This window comes from Schistocerca cancellata, chromosome 3 (assembly GCF_023864275.1).
Source record: "Schistocerca cancellata isolate TAMUIC-IGC-003103 chromosome 3, iqSchCanc2.1, whole genome shotgun sequence".
In the NCBI taxonomy this organism is placed as follows: domain Eukaryota; kingdom Metazoa; phylum Arthropoda; class Insecta; order Orthoptera; family Acrididae; genus Schistocerca; species Schistocerca cancellata.
This window is the reverse complement of record NC_064628.1, coordinates 446,750,343-446,766,192: the sequence shown is the minus strand read 5'-3', so window position 1 is coordinate 446,766,192 and position 15,850 is coordinate 446,750,343. Positions and strand designations below refer to the sequence as shown.

Below are 15,850 nucleotides of genomic sequence, written 5' to 3'. Positions count from 1 at the left end.
GCGTAAAATATGAGTTACACTCTACAAACCATATATTCAAGAGTTGGTTACAAAGTCACTCGACAGCGCGTGATTAGTGTTTGCCATTATGTTTATTCCCTATTCAGAAAACAACTAAATATTCGAATAAATAATTGTAACTAGTGGGACTGACACATTCTTTAGGCGACCAATTCGTATCTAGAGGGTTCATCAACAAAATTTTCTATTCTTACTGTCTGCTCGAGCATTCGATTTCATGTGCACTGAAAACGAGGAAACCATACGCGTGGTATACAGTGCCGTATATTTGGTATGGAGTATAATTCTCTCCAACAGCTTGAATTTCCATCATCCACATAAAGGCAGTGCAATGACATTGAAGAAAGACATATTTAGATATTAAATTCCTAAAACTATAATATTATCTGAAAATATGGAATATATGTGCTTTCTTAGTCCAAGATTTTCTCTCTCTCTCTTTCGCATTCAAGGTTCAATAGCAGCTATGGCGGACTCGCAGTCCGACTGTCTAGCCTGTTCAAGCAGACTTACTATACCATCTAGAAAATAAAATGAAAATTAAATGAAACAAATGTCTTACGACATCGAGCTTTTGTTCAGCTGACAGTCATCATCATTATCAACAACTACACCTATGTCATCATTTGCAGAAATAGCTCTCATGAGATAAACTTTCTTTAGGTATATTATTATTAGTCACGCTAATAAATTTCAGCTGGTAGTAGTAAATACATTGTTCAAAAATCACAAAAGGAGGAGATATACTTCGAAAAAAACTGGGAGACGTAGGGCATATAATGGATTGTAAGGCGTACACAAAAGCAAGTATAGACTTAGGTCACAGTTTAATAACGGAGAAGAGTGGGCTGAAATTTGAACAATCGGGGACAATCAACGTACAAATACAGTATTGAGAAATGGTAACGAGCGTTCGAAGTTCTCTGCGGATGTACATGCTAAATTGAATACCACGATAGGAAGTTTAGGAGGAATGGGCGTCACTAGGAAGGATAATCACAAAAGTTCGACACACAAATGCAGATAAAAGAAACTGTGAAGACACTTTCGTCAACAAAAGAAACACTTCCATTCATTGACTAAAGAAGGAAATACGAAAAAAGTCTAGAAAAAGAGAGCAGAACTGCAATATACACAGAGGTGACAAGATATCACGTCCGACCCCCCCCCCCCCTCCCCCACTGTCCGCCGTAGTGCAACAACTGGACGTGGACCCTGCAGAAATATTGAGCCTTGCTGCCTCTGTAGCCATCCATAATTGCGAAAGTGCTGGCAGAATTTTTTGAACTAACTGACCTAACGATTACATCGCATAAATGTTCAATGGGATTCATGTCGGGTGATCTGGATGGCTAAATCATTCGCTCGAATTGTCCAGAATGTTCTTCAAACCAATCGCCATCGACTGTGGCCTGGTAACACAGTGCATTGTCATCCATACAAATTCATTTATTGTTTGGGAACATGAAGTCCACGAATAGCTGCCAACATAACCTTTTCCAGTCGATGATCGGTTCAGTTGGACAAGAGGACCCAGACCATTACTTGTAAACATAGCCCATACCACTATGGACGTAACACCAGCTTTCACAGTGTCTTGTTTTCAACTAACGTCCGGTGGCTTTGTGGGTTCTGCACGATACTCGCCTCTTACCAATCTTGGCAATCATCTGACAAGGCACGGTTTTCCGACGTCTAGGGCCCAACCGATTCCGCCACGATCTCAGGAGAGGCGCTGAAGGCGATGTCGGGCTGTTAGCAAAGGCATTTGCGTCGGTCATCTGCTGCCATAACCCATTAAAGCAAAATTTCGGCGCTCTGCCCGAACGGATACGTTTGTCGTACGTCCCATTTGTGCTCTGCCGTTATTTTATGCAGTGCTGTCTGTCTGTTAGCAATGACAACTCTCCGCAAACCACCTAATCTTGATCGTTAAGCGAAGGCCGGAGATGCGAAAGAAAACTGGCTACAGGAAAAATGTGAAGAAATCAAAATGAAAACGGTCTTTGGATGGACAGATTCAGCACATAGAAAGGACAAAACAGCGTCTGGGAACGTAAAAACTAACGCATCAACATCAAGAGTGCAAGAGGAATACCACTCTTAAACCGAGAAGAGAGAACATATATGTGGAACCAATACGCTAAGGACGTCTACAGAGACAAAGAACTGTCTGATAATATAATATGAAATGGGTCTTGAGATAAAGAGCACAAAGAATCCAGTGTTAGAGTGAGAGATGTGTAGAAATTATGATTAAACAATGCAGAAAGTGTAGATAAAATACCTTCGGAATTTCTTAAATAATTCGTGAAGGTGCAACCAAAAATTATTCAAGTTAGTGTGTTGAAATTGTGATACGGATGACATAGCATCGGACTTACGGAAGAATACCATCCACACTTTTCTAGAGACAGCTAGGGCAGATAAGCGCGAGAACTATCGCATAATCAGCTTCACATCTCTAGCATCCGGGTTGCTGGGTAAAATGATATAGAAAAGAATGAAAGAAACCGAAAATCTGTTTCATGAACATCAGTGTAGCACTGCCAAACAGACCATTCCTCCTTAAAAGAAGTCTGTTAGTATAAAAAATCGGGATTAGCTTGGGACATACTTGTAAATTAAATGGACTGATAAGGCGAGAAATGAGATACGCCACAGAATCGGTGAGGAAAGGATCATGTGGCAAGTGCTGATTAGAAGTTATAGGACGATGTGACATTCATTAACGCTGAAGATCTGAAAAAATAGATTTCACGTAGATACATTCAGTGACACCTATAACGGCGGGTTAGTTGGTTTGATCACCACAATACTTTACTAGGTTTAGTTCTGTTGGAGGTGACTTCTCCTTTCTCCGCCCTTTGAAGTGACTTGTCCAGCCAGTTGTAGGGGACCTACAGTTCGACCTGGACTCCGAACCACCGTGCAAAGCAATATTTTTCACATTATCAAAGAGCTGCAGAATGTAAACGATTGATAAGTCGTAAACAAAAACCCTACGACGAGCAGTGACCGAACCGCCGCCTCTGATTTTCCTAGCTTGGCATATAACCACCTACCATCCAGAAGTCGACCTTGATTGTTTTCCAAAATCCCTTATATTCAATTTTCTTGTCATCACCTGAAATTTAAAGAACTTACTGGAATATCGTGTATGGTTTATTCGTTTTGATTAACTTCTGCTAAATGTATAGAAACAAATAAAATAAAATCATAAATTTAAGTCTCATTTACATTATTATTCTGCAATCTACAATGAAGTGCCTGGCAGAGGGTTCATGGAATCACTTTCTAGTCATTTCTCTACCGATCCACTCACGAACAACGTGCTGAAAGAACGAACACTTAAGTTTTTCCGTGCTTGCTCTGGTATCTCTGTTTTTATTATATGATCTTTCCTCCGTGTGTAAGTGGCATCAACAAAATATTATCATCCTCTGAGGACAAAGCTGGTGATTCGAATTTCATGAGTAGATCCTGTCGCTAAGAAAAACGCCTTTGTTTTAGTGATTACCATCCCAATTTGCCACTCTCGGCCCTATTTCGCGACAATACCAAACGAACTGCTCTTCTTTAAACTTTCTCGATGTCCTCCGTCCATCCTATCTGATGCGGGTCCCACACCGCACAGCAATACCCGAGAAGAGGGCGTACAAGCGAAGTGTAAACAGTCTATCAATAAATCGCAGTCTTTGGTTTGCTTTCTTCACTACACTATCTGTGTGTTGGCTCCAATTTAAGTTACTCATAGATGTAAGCCCTGAGTATTTAGTTAAATTTAAATCCTTTAGATTTGTGTGTTATATCCTCTAACCGAAATTTAGCGAATTCGTTTTAGTACTCATGTGAATGACTTCGCACTTTTAATTATTTAGCGTCACTTGCCACTCTTCGCACCACACAGATATTTTGTCTAAATCGTTCTGCAATTTGTTTTGATCATCTGATGACTTTATAAGACGTTAAAAGACAGCATCATCTGCAAACAATCTAAGAGGGCTTCTCATATTGTCTGCTAAGCCGTTTATGTATATCAGGAACAGCGACAGCAGAGGACCTACAACACTTCCTTGGGGAACGCCCGATATTACTGTTTTATTCGATGACTTACTACGAATTGTAACCTTTCTGACAGGAAATCACGATTCCAGTCACACAACTGAGGCAATACTTCATAGGCACGCAATTTGATTAGAAGTCGCTTGGGAGGAACAGTGTCAAAAGCCTTTTGGAAATCTAAGAACACGGCATCAATTTGACATCCCTTTTCGATAGCATTCATTACTCCGTGAGAAAAAAGAGCTATTTGAGTTTCACAAGAACGATGTTTTCTGAACCCGTGTTGCCTATTTGTCAATAAATCATTCTTTTCGAGGTAACCCATAACATTCGAGCACAGTATGTGTTCTGAAGTCCCACCGCAAATCGACTTTAGCGATATGTGCCTGTAGTTCAGCGGATTAATCCTGTTTCCTATCTTCGGTATTCGTTTGAGTTGAGCAGTTTAAGTTTTGTTAACTTGTAAATTAATTATAATTAACGTTTAAAGTAGTTTAATTTTTGCTGCCACATAAATTAATTTCAGTTGTACGTGTAAGTTTTACCACTGCAATGAGCAAGCTGTCGAAGTTTCATCTTATAAATAAATTTTGTTATTTGAGATTGATGTAGAGAAACTGACGCAAAAACATATTTGACACCAGTCCCCATTACTCTGTACTCATCAGTCACCCTCTGTCTAATGGTAACAGCTACCGCCCGCAAACTTTCCAGTAAAATTACTTTCGCTATCAAAAGAAACACAAGGGTTTAGAATTAACGAGGGCCAAACACCCGGTGATATTGAGTACTAGAGGATTATCAGTTCATTTAATTTTGATAGCGAATCAAAATTTTTTGACTATCTCGTGCATTTCACGAAAATATAACTTACACCTACGTGTTGCTGTCATGGGCAACAAGTCATCTGTATGATTCGAATTTTTGAACTGAATTCAAAATGGTTCAAATGGCTCTGAGCACTATGGGACTTAACTTCTAAGGTCATCAGTCCCCTAGAGCTTAGAACTACTTAAACCTAACTAACCTAAGGACAGCTCACACATCCATGCCCGAGGCAGGATGCGAACCTGCGACCGTAGCGGTCTCGCGGTTCCAGACTATAGCGCCTAGAACCGCTCGGCCACCCCGCCGGCTTTTGAACTGAATGGCTCTTTATTTACTGATGGTGGTGGTAATATGATTATGAACAAATTTTGTGAAACTACGTTTTCAGCTTTACAGATCACTCAGTTACTTGCGCAGATTAGTTGAGAAACGGTTCTGTCATTCTTATTTAGCTCTAGTTGGAAGCAGTGAGCTATCTTCAGTGAGAGAAGCTTCAGACAGGTAACTGTAATTCTACTACGAACTACATATTTCGCGAAGCTATTGTTCGTATGCTTTTAACTATGAGCGACCAACGTGTTACCACAGCAGTCCAACTGCTCATGCCTCGAAGTTAGAATTTAAAAAAAAATTGAAATTCTTTTTTGCCATGATCGAGCATGTGACATGCTATTCATGTTGTGACAGTAAAAAGTAATAATACACAACAAAACACATCATAATATTGTAGCCGGCCGGAGTAGCCGAGCGGTTCTAGGCGCTACAGTGGAACTGCGCGACAACTACGGTCGCAGGTTCGAATCCTGCCTCGGGCATGGATGTGTGTGATGTCCTTAGGTTAGTTAGGTTTAAGTAGTTCTTAGTTCTAGGGGACTGATGACCTCAGCTGTTAAGTCCCATAGTGCTCAGAGCCATTTGAACCATAATATTATAATTTAGTAATAAAGATAAATTAAAAGATACTGATATGTGTACAAACGCAACAAAGACTAGAAGTTAACCAAAACTAGACATGATTGTCTTAATGGGAATTTCGCAATCGGAATTCCGCAATCGTTCATTAAATAAAAATATGGCATTTCAGTCTTTGATCGATATTTTTTATTTTCAATGACTGGTAACAGTTAAAACGTGAGGTGTTTTTTTCATAATCATTGTAAGCCAATTTTACACAACATTCCCGAAGACTTTTAATAAGCTATACACAGAAATGATGCGTCTTTGTCAACCATTTCTTTGTATATGAATTATAATAACGAAATGATTGCCTTTATATGCAGCTCTCCTGATATTCTTTTGTGTAGAGTGAACAGTGATGGGACTGTTGTTGTTACACTCACTTTCTTGAAAAGTGTTCTACAGGACACACAGTTTATTAAAGACCTGTTATACATATCCCTGCCTTCTTCTGCCACTTCAACACTCTTTTTGCTTGAGAGGTGCTGCCCCACAGCAGTAAGCAGTATGTGATGTGGCTATGAAAAATGCCTAGTACCTAAGCATCATGTTTTCAAGCACACATACTTTACGTTTGCCTCAGCGGTGCCTTGAAAGCCATTAAATTATTTGTACAGACAGGGGTACCTGCTGGCCCTGGACAACTACACCTCGGAGGCGGCTAAGGAACAGGTGCTGACCGTCATCCAGCACGAGGTGTCTCATCAGTGGTTCGGCGACCTGGTCAGCCCCAACTGGTGGTCCGTGCTTTGGCTTAGTGAAGGTTTCGCCACGTTCTTCGAAAGCTTCGGTTCTGCAGTCGTAAGTTGACAACAAAAATGGTTCATGTTACAGTTTCTGCTCAGCGAAAAACTAAAGGCGTGTCTTTATGTCGGTGATACGTACATTAATACAAGTAGCATATTTCGTGTTTTGCATGTCTCAGACCTCACTGAATATGTATGAAAATATGCGTTATCTGATGAAAAATATCCGAATACCTATCAGTGGATAATAATATGACGACAGGGACCTTGGTTGGGACTCTTTCAATGATTTGTCTAAATGTCTGTGGGTGAATGGATGGTTATTCTTCCTCAAGAGTGGAAATCGGAGAAAGTGATGATGGACGCTGGGACCCAGAAGAAGTCGATGCACATCTCAGAGGTTTCAGATAGGATTGAGGTTGGGACTCTGAATACGTCAATCCATTTCAGGAATATTACTGCTCCACAAACCATTGTCTTTGTTTTTTGTTCACGTGGTTCTGCAAAGTGAACTGAACGTGCGTATTTTACTGTGTAGACTAGTGGTTAGAAAATTAATCGTAGATTTTGTTTTTGTGTAAGTCTTGTGAATATCCTTGTGTAGGGTGGCTTCCTAGTGTAAATTTTCCGTTTAGAGAAATTTATTTCTGTTCATTAGCTTGCGGTCTCAGAGTTCATTAAGAAATCTGCACACAAACACACAAACTTTTAGTGTTACTTTATTCTCCTTTGGTATATTTTCAAACTCAGTAGCGCCATTTCAGACCTCATATCTATTTTATACACATTACGATATGGCTAAGGTCTGTGCTTGTTGTGAGCGGACACAAGGAGAGCTGGCTACTGTCTGTAAACAGCTGGAAACTGCGTTGGCTACCGTCGACAAGCTCCTAGCAAATGCTCGAAGTTGCGGTGACGTCGGGGCGCCAACGACGAGACCTGCGACACCTTTGGTGTCACTGGAACCCCCTGGTGGCCCGGACGCCACTGCGGCTTCCAGAGTGGGTGGCAGACAGTGGTGGGTTCACGTGTCACTGGGCGGAAGGCGAAAGAGGGAGTAGGCAGTGCGGCTGGCTCCCTCCGTCTTAGCAACAGCTACGAGGTGCTTCCCAGTTTTGACGATAACTGAGCCAGCACGGGATGCCTCTCCTTTTGGGTCAGCGGTCGATTTTCCTGCCCAGTCTGGACAAGTACAGAGGGTGGGTAGGCTAATCATTGGGAGCTCCAATGTTAGGTGGGTGATGGAGCCCCTCAGGGAGATAGCAAGCAAGGCGAGAAAGAATTCCAGTGTGCATTCGGTATATTTGCCGGGAGGTCTCATCCGTGATGGAGGAGGCGCTGCCGGCGGCTATCGAGCGCACTGGGTGCAATCGGCAGCGTGTAGTGGAACATGTCGGCACGAATGACGCCCGCCGCTTGGGTTCTAAGACCATCTTCGGCTCCTATCGGCGGCTGGCTGACTTGGTGAAGGCAACTAGCAACACACGCGGAGTGCAGACTAAGCAGTCTATTTGTAGAATTGTACTCATGGTTGATAGCGGTCCTCTGGTATGGAGCAGAGTGGAATGTCTAAACCAAAGGCTCAGACGACTCTGCGACGGTAACGGATGCGAATTTCTCAACCTCCGCTATTGGGTACAGAACCCTTAATAGGTCAGGTGTGCTCTACACGCAGGAAGCGGCTGCTGGGGTAGCGGAGTACGTGTGGCGTGCACATGGGGCTTTTTTAGGTTAGAGGATCCCTTCCTTGGGAGCAAACACTATTTGCCTATTAAATCAGCCACAGTGACCTCAGAGAATCTTGGTCCTCGCAGATCAGAGATAGAAAAGATTAAAATGATTTTAATAAACTGCAGGAGCATCCAAGGAATGGTCCCAGAAGTAGTATCGCTTATTGAAGGTTATAATGCATAAATAGTATTGGGAACAGAAAGCTGGTTGAAGTCAGATGTCAATGTCAACGAAATCCTACGTTCAGACTGGAATGTTTATCATAAGGATAGGTTAGTCGCCAATGGTGGCGACGTATTTATTGCAGTAAAAAATTCCATGAAATCTAGCGGGGTTATCACGGATTCCGAATGTGAATTAATCTGGGTGAAATTGAGTATCAAAGAACGGTCAAAAATGGTGATCGGATGCTTTTATAGACCACCTGGGTCAGGATCTGTAGTTGTAGAGCGCTTCAGACAGAGCTTGTAGAATATCATTAGTAATTTTCCCGATAATGCCGTTGTAATAGCGGTGACTTCAACTTGCCAGGTATAGATTGGGAGTGTTATGCCATCAAAACTGGTGCCAGAGACAGGGAATCGTGTGGCATTGTTCTGGATGCCTTGTCCGAAAATTACCATGAGCAGATGGAGAACCAACTCGTGAGCGTAACGTCTTAGACCTCCTGGCAAGAAACAGACCTGAATTTATCGAATCAGTTAACGTAGAGGAAGGTATCAGTGATCATAAGGCTTTGACAGCATCTATGACGACGGTTCCTACAAGGAATGTTAAGAAAGGTAGGAAGATATATTTGCTCAGCAAGGGTGACAGGATAAAAATTTCAGAATATCGCAGCAGTCAGCATCTAACATTCGGTGATGAGGACGAACATGTGGAGAACAAATGGAAAAAATTCAAATGCATCGCTCAATATGCCCTATACAAGTAAGTTCCGAGTAAGGTTTTACAGTGTGGGAATGATCCACCATGGTTTAATAGCCGTGTTAGAAAAGCGTTACGTAAACAAAAAGCACTTCATCTCAGATTCAAGAGAAGTAAAAACCTAGCTGACAAGCAAAAGCTGAACAAAGCGAAAATGAGCGTAAGGAGAGCAATGAGAGAAGCGTGCAACGATATCGAAAGTAAGAGGTTGTCAACCGACCTGAGTAAAAACCCTAAGAGATTTTGGTCGTATGTAAAATCAGTAAGTGGGTCAAAATCGTCTATTCATTCTCTCAGCGACCACACCGGCACCGAAACGGAAGGAAACAGAGAGAAGACCGAAATACTGAATTCGGTCTTCCGAAGTTGTTTCACCGCGAAAGATCGTAACACTGTCCCTCCTTTCAAACGTCGTGTGAACGTCGAAATGGCAGAGATTGAGATAACCGATCCCGGAATTGAAAGCAGCTACAATCGCTTAGTAGTGGAAAGGCTTCAGGACTAGATGAGATACCTATAAGATTCTATAATGATTATCCGAAAGAACTTGCTCCCCTTCTAGCAGTAATTTATCGTAGATCGCTTGAGCAACGAAACGTACCTAACGACAGGAAAAAAGCGCAGGTCATTCCCGTTTTTAAGAAAGACCGTAAGACAGATCCATACAATTATCGTTGACGCCAATCTGTTGTAGAATTATGGAACATGTTTTATGCTCAAGAATTATGACGTTCTTGGAAAATGAACAGCTCGGGCTGATGCCGTGTTCCTTGATTTCAAGGTCTAGCGGTTCTGGCGCTGCAGTCCGAAACCGCGGGACCGCTACGGTCGCAGCTTCGAATCCTGCCTCGGGCATGGGTGTGTGTGATGTCCTTAGGTTAGTTAGGTTTAAGTAGTTCTAAGTTCTAGGGGACTTATGACCTAAGATGTTGAGTCCCATAGTGCTCAGAGCCATTTGAACCATTTGAACCTTGATTTCAGTAAAGCACTTGACACCGTCCCGCACTGACGTTTAATGAAAAAAAAAAAAGAAAAAAAATGAACTCACGGAGCATCGGAGTAGACCTGCAAATTGGATTCAAGACTTTCTTGCGGACAGAACTCAACACGTCGCTCTTAACGGAACTAAATCGGCAGATGTAAAAGTAATATCCGGAGTACCACAGGGAAGTGTGATAGGACCGTTGCTGTTCACAATGTATATAAACGATCTAGCAGAAAGCGTCGGATGCTCTTAAGGCTATTCGCAGATGATGCAGTTGCTTATACCAAAATAGCAACGCCAGGAGATAGTAAGACTTTTCAGAACGACCTGCAGAGAATTGATGAATAGTGCAGCCTCTGGCAGTTGACCCTGAACGTAAGTAAATGTAACATACTGGGCATACATAGGAAAAGAAATCCACTACTGTACAGCTACTCTGTTTGAAGACAAACAGCTGGAGACAGCGTCTGCCGTAAAATATCTAGGCGTAATTATCCAGAGCGACCTTAAGTGGAATGACCATATAAAACAGATAGTGTGTAAAGCAAACATCAGACTCAAATTCATCGGAAGAATCTTAAGGAAATGTAACTCATCCACGAAAGAAGTGGCTTATAAGGCGCTTGTTCGCCCGATTCTTGAGTATTGTTCATCTACCTGGGATCCCTATGTGGTAGACCTGATAGAGGAGATGGAGAAGATCCAACGAAGAGCGGCACGTTTCGTCACGGGATCGTTTAGCTGGCGAGAGAGCGATACAGAGATGCTAAACAAATTCCACTGGCAGACGTTACAAGAGAGACGTTGTGCACCACGGAGAGATTTACTATTGAAATTTAGGGACAGAACTTTTCAGGAGGAGTCGGACAACATATTACTTTCCCCCACATACATCTCGCGTATTGACCACGAGGAGAAAATTCGAGAAATTAGTGCCAATACAGAGGCTTACCGACAGTCATTCTTCCCACGCACTATTCGCGAGTGGAACAGGGTTGGAGGGATCAGATAGTGGTACCGAAAGTACCCTCCGCCACACACCATTAGGTGGCTTGCGGAGTATGATCTAGATGTAGATGTAGTAGTATGAGCGAGAGTCGAAGCGTTACCTCAGACAAGTTTGTCTTAGGTAGCTCGAACAATAGCCATCTGACCACCATGAACGCTAACGTGCGATGCCTACTCACAGATATAGCAGCCACAGAATTGACGCGTAAAACTTCTCTTAACGATTTTCTCGGCATTGCGAGAGTAGTGTACTTTACTACTTGCACATTACGTTGTTTTAATGGCCTGTTAAGGTGTACAAAGTTTGAAGTAAATCTGTGATCCCAACGTCCTGGCCTCCACTTGTAGATGCAATTTCTTGAACAATACTGCACTGTAAAAAGGGTGCTATTAACAGGAGTTCTGCCAATTCCTTTCTCATGCCATTATACAACAGTTCTTTACGTTGTTCTAATAGTGAACGGAGGGATATTCCTTCGCTTGTGCGAAAACTGTTTTCAGTGGCTATTTTGGGTGTTAGTTCACTGTCACTCCCGACTGTACATTGAGAATGCTAGATTTCTGTTTTATTTAGAATGATGGTTGACTGGGATTCCTAGGGCGTATGTGCTTGCGACTTACTGCAATTGAGTTCCAGATGTGTGTATTTTTAAAACAAGTAAGAGACATTTGGCTTAACACACTACTTTTGCTTTGTCTCTGTGACGATAATCGGATGTTCAAACGAAAGTGTACGTCGCTTATATAAAGTTAGCATTTATGTTGATTGCATACCACAGCTATATAATTTATAATAATTAGAAGAATTCCAGTCCTAACACCATCTCGAGAGAGAGTGTTCCGCCGTTGTGTGTTTCGTGGTCTGTATATGACCCTTTGGTGGTGAATGCTACAAGGATCATCGAACTTCTGGGCAGTCGTGCAAAATTGCACCTATTTACCTGTTTGGTAAGCGCATCAAACTGATAGAAGTGGAGATAGTGCTATAATGTTTTCGAAAACCTCACTGATAGCAAGAAACAAATGGCCGTCTGATGAGTTTCGAGATATGATCGTTCACGTCAGCGATATTTCAGCGGGTATTGGTTGCGTTTTGGCACCTGGACAGCGCTTTTGGAGACTTCAAGGATAACGGAATAGAGAGGTGATATAAGACGCGTTGCCAGAAAGTGCTGCACAGAAGATGTATGACATGGTCAGTTGGTGCCTACATGTCAGTTGCTGCCTACCACCGTCGTCTACTTTATTTAGTTACATCAAATAATCTTTGAGCTGCATGTTAGAATGAAATTACTATGTACAATTTCCTTCCGTTCTGGAAGAAATTTAGTGGCTTTAAGCTTTTATGCAGATTGTTCTTATTCCAAGAGTAGAAATCGTGAAATGAACTATTGGTTGAAAAAAGAGAAATATATATATAAAATTTCATGAAGTAATAGATACTCTGAGAATCTGTGGTTAGTGTACTCAGTTCCTTGAACAAGTTGAGCAGAACGGTTTTGAATCCACATTAAAATTAATTCGAAAAACTTTAAATTGACTAGAAAAGTTACCCTAAAATGTGACATACAAGACATTATGGAATGGAAATAGGCAAAGTGTGCTAGCTTTTTAAATTTTAGATCACTTACCTACATAACGTCTACATTACAAGTACTGAGTTGTTTGTGCGATTTAGCAGCTCTCTTAACTGCTACTCCCAGCTGAACTCATCAATCTGTAATCTCGATAATTTAACGCTGTCAACCCACATTCTTTTATTTGATGCATCTGCCATGTTCAGCACCGCGCGTAATGAAATTTTTAAAGTTTAATTACGCCGAATATCCTATAATCAGTGAACAAGGTCCTACAGATTTTCGTTAGTAGTTCTTTTTAAAACTAGGTGTTTGACTTGCCCTCATCATTTCATCATCATCATTCGTGACAGTGACTAGATTGGACTATGTAAAAATTAGACTGTGAAAAAAAAATTGGGACTTTGTACGGGCGCTGATTACTGCGCAGTTGAGCGCCCCACAGACTAAACGTCATCATCATAATCTCTTTAAAACTGAATTTTACTTGCTGTTTATCTCACTATTTATCTGCAAACAAAATATACATAGCAACTTGTCTTACAACCCTCTAATATTCACAAGAAAGAGCAATGGGCCTGTTATACAACCTTGAGAGACACCACGAATGATTGTTGATGGTTTAATGTATTGGATGTACGTAGCGACATGCTGTGTTCCCTGTTAAAAAACATTATCTGTTTTGCTGCTACGTCTGAGGCATAACATTCTAATTTACTTATTATGATGTGATTCACGCTGAAAAATGCTCTTGCCATATAAACTTCGCAAATTGGAAGCGCTCTTGTCCCAGTACCAGTACTGTCTGAGGGATCGAATGTAATTTTCATTTTGTATTGTCACAGTGGTATCAAGGAAGCAATACAAAAGGAAAGAGTCGATTAACATAATACAAATACTTTAACTGCGTAGATAATATCCATTTTGCAGGCCGCTGTGGCTGAGGGGTTCTAGGCGCTTCAGCCCGGAACCGCGCTGCTGCTACGGTTGCAGGTTCGAATCCTGCCTCGGGCATGGATGTGTGTGATGTCCTTAGGTTAGTTAGGGTTAATTAGTTCTAAGTCTAGCGGATTGATGACCTCAGATGTTAAGTCCCATAGTGCTTAGAGCCATTTGACCATTTGAATATCCATTTTACTCTGCCTCTGGTTGTGCCACTGATCGCTGAAAGGCTCTCTTATTTATTACCAGGTGGAGCCCACGTGGCGAATTGACGAAGCGTTCGTGGTTTCAACCTTGCTTGGCCGAGGAATTGCCTACGATGAAGATCCTTCAGCACCACCCATCACCAGCGAGGATTCTGATATCAACATCTATTATAAAGGTATACGTCTTTATTAAGGTATTTGTTACCAGTCAACATCTATCTTACTACAATATTTATTGTTTAAATTGGTAATAATATTATTTCTCTCAGTAGGTGTTCGTAATCTTGAAAGGGCGTCCTTGGAGCAATATGCACACTTCAGATTTTTGCGACACATTGATTCTTCTGTGCGACGTATTATTTCACTACTGTTGATGAATGGACAGTTGATCACAGACTCAGATCAAATTTCTACACATTTACTTTAGCTCATTAGCTTTTGGTAACAGACGCGAGCTTCACATTGACCAGTGAGACCAGGTAGGAAAATCACATGTATGATACGCAGTATCACTGTCCTGTAGCCATACAGTAACAATCAGATATATTCTAGGATTCGAACACTGGAATGACTATCAGTCTCCTGTTAACATCCAGGTCGCTCTTCCCAAATTCCTCCGCAATTTCAGAAAAGAAGAAGAGCCTGGGATATCAGTTCAAAGATGTGAAGGTTAGGAAGTCACAATAAAATCAAACACTTCAATATGCTTGGAAACAATACGATTATCGCCGCTCAAATAAGCCAAGTGAAGTCCGTTTCTTGGGTTAGTGCTTCCTACAGCCGTCAACACGTGCATCTTGCACAGAACTGTTGATTAACAATAACTGCAGATTGATTTAAATCACTTTGAGAGCCGCATCTGCTGATCAGTTATTACAAAAAAGCTGGGGCCGCAAAATTATTTTCGCCTGTTTTAAATGCTGAACTAGAGCTTCTGATAGAACTTAGTGTCGAGGTTCCATTGGATTGTCTTCTTTCCTCGATGTAGGTCTGCGACAAGTTCAGAGTACTCTCAAAATTTGTTCTTTTAGGCTTCTTAGCCAGTCCGCGCTGTAGCTACGGAATGCTGGGCTTGTTCCTCGACCAGGGGCGTTCTCATTGATTCAGGCCGCGCTTCAGCTAATACCTCCGACAATACTTGCCGATCAAACATCGAACGCTTTCATGACCGGATGTCTTATTTACTGGTGAGTCTTCCGGGCTGTATGACCGTTATCCAAGAAACTTTTCGGTTCATGATGTTTCATCCAGAGCTGCGCTGGACGTCTACAAAGGTACTCCTGGAGACAGTGACTCTTGCCGGCTGATGAGTCGGACGTGGAGAGTGGCTTAAATACTATGTAAAATGGGCGTAGTCTAGTTTACACGTGATCAGCAAAGATATTGATTCTCAGAGATAAAATTATGTTTTTTTTCCTTTTTTATTGGCTACTAGCATACAAAATTTTTAGCCATCACAAATAAATGTACTGACACACACAACAAGGTAACATTTTTTCTTCGTCATACACACTGTTTAGGGCATACTTTCATATGTTTTCAGATCAAAATTATTGTAATCAGATTACAAAACACAGTTGACTGCTAAAAATTTATTTTGTTAGTTAAGTTCTTTAGTTGAGTTCAATTCATTTTAGATTTTTATGTCTTCTTTCGCTAGAAACCGGGATATGGCTTCGTATGTACTTCTGGTTGTGTCTCCGAGAATTGGGATCGTGCAAAGCGGCAGGCAGTGACCAAGTCTTAAGAGCTCATTTAAAAAGTTAACTCTGCCCTTCTCATAACGTCTACAGTGAAATAATATGTGATTTACATCACCAATTGTTTCCTCTTCACATTGACAGTAGGGTGTCTTCG

At 41.5% G+C, this 15,850-nt stretch overlaps 1 protein-coding gene across 1 annotated transcript in view; it reads left to right on the top strand.

Moving 5' to 3' along the window:
• Positions 1 to 15,850, top strand: part of LOC126175204 (aminopeptidase N-like) — a 223,922-nt gene that overhangs the window by 87,402 nt on the left and 120,670 nt on the right. Inside the window, exons 7-8 of the mRNA XM_049921813.1 lie at positions 6,489 to 6,672; positions 14,037 to 14,169. Of these exons, the coding sequence (XP_049777770.1) occupies positions 6,489 to 6,672; positions 14,037 to 14,169 (317 nt within the window). The remainder of the gene's footprint in view (positions 1 to 6,488; positions 6,673 to 14,036; positions 14,170 to 15,850) is intronic.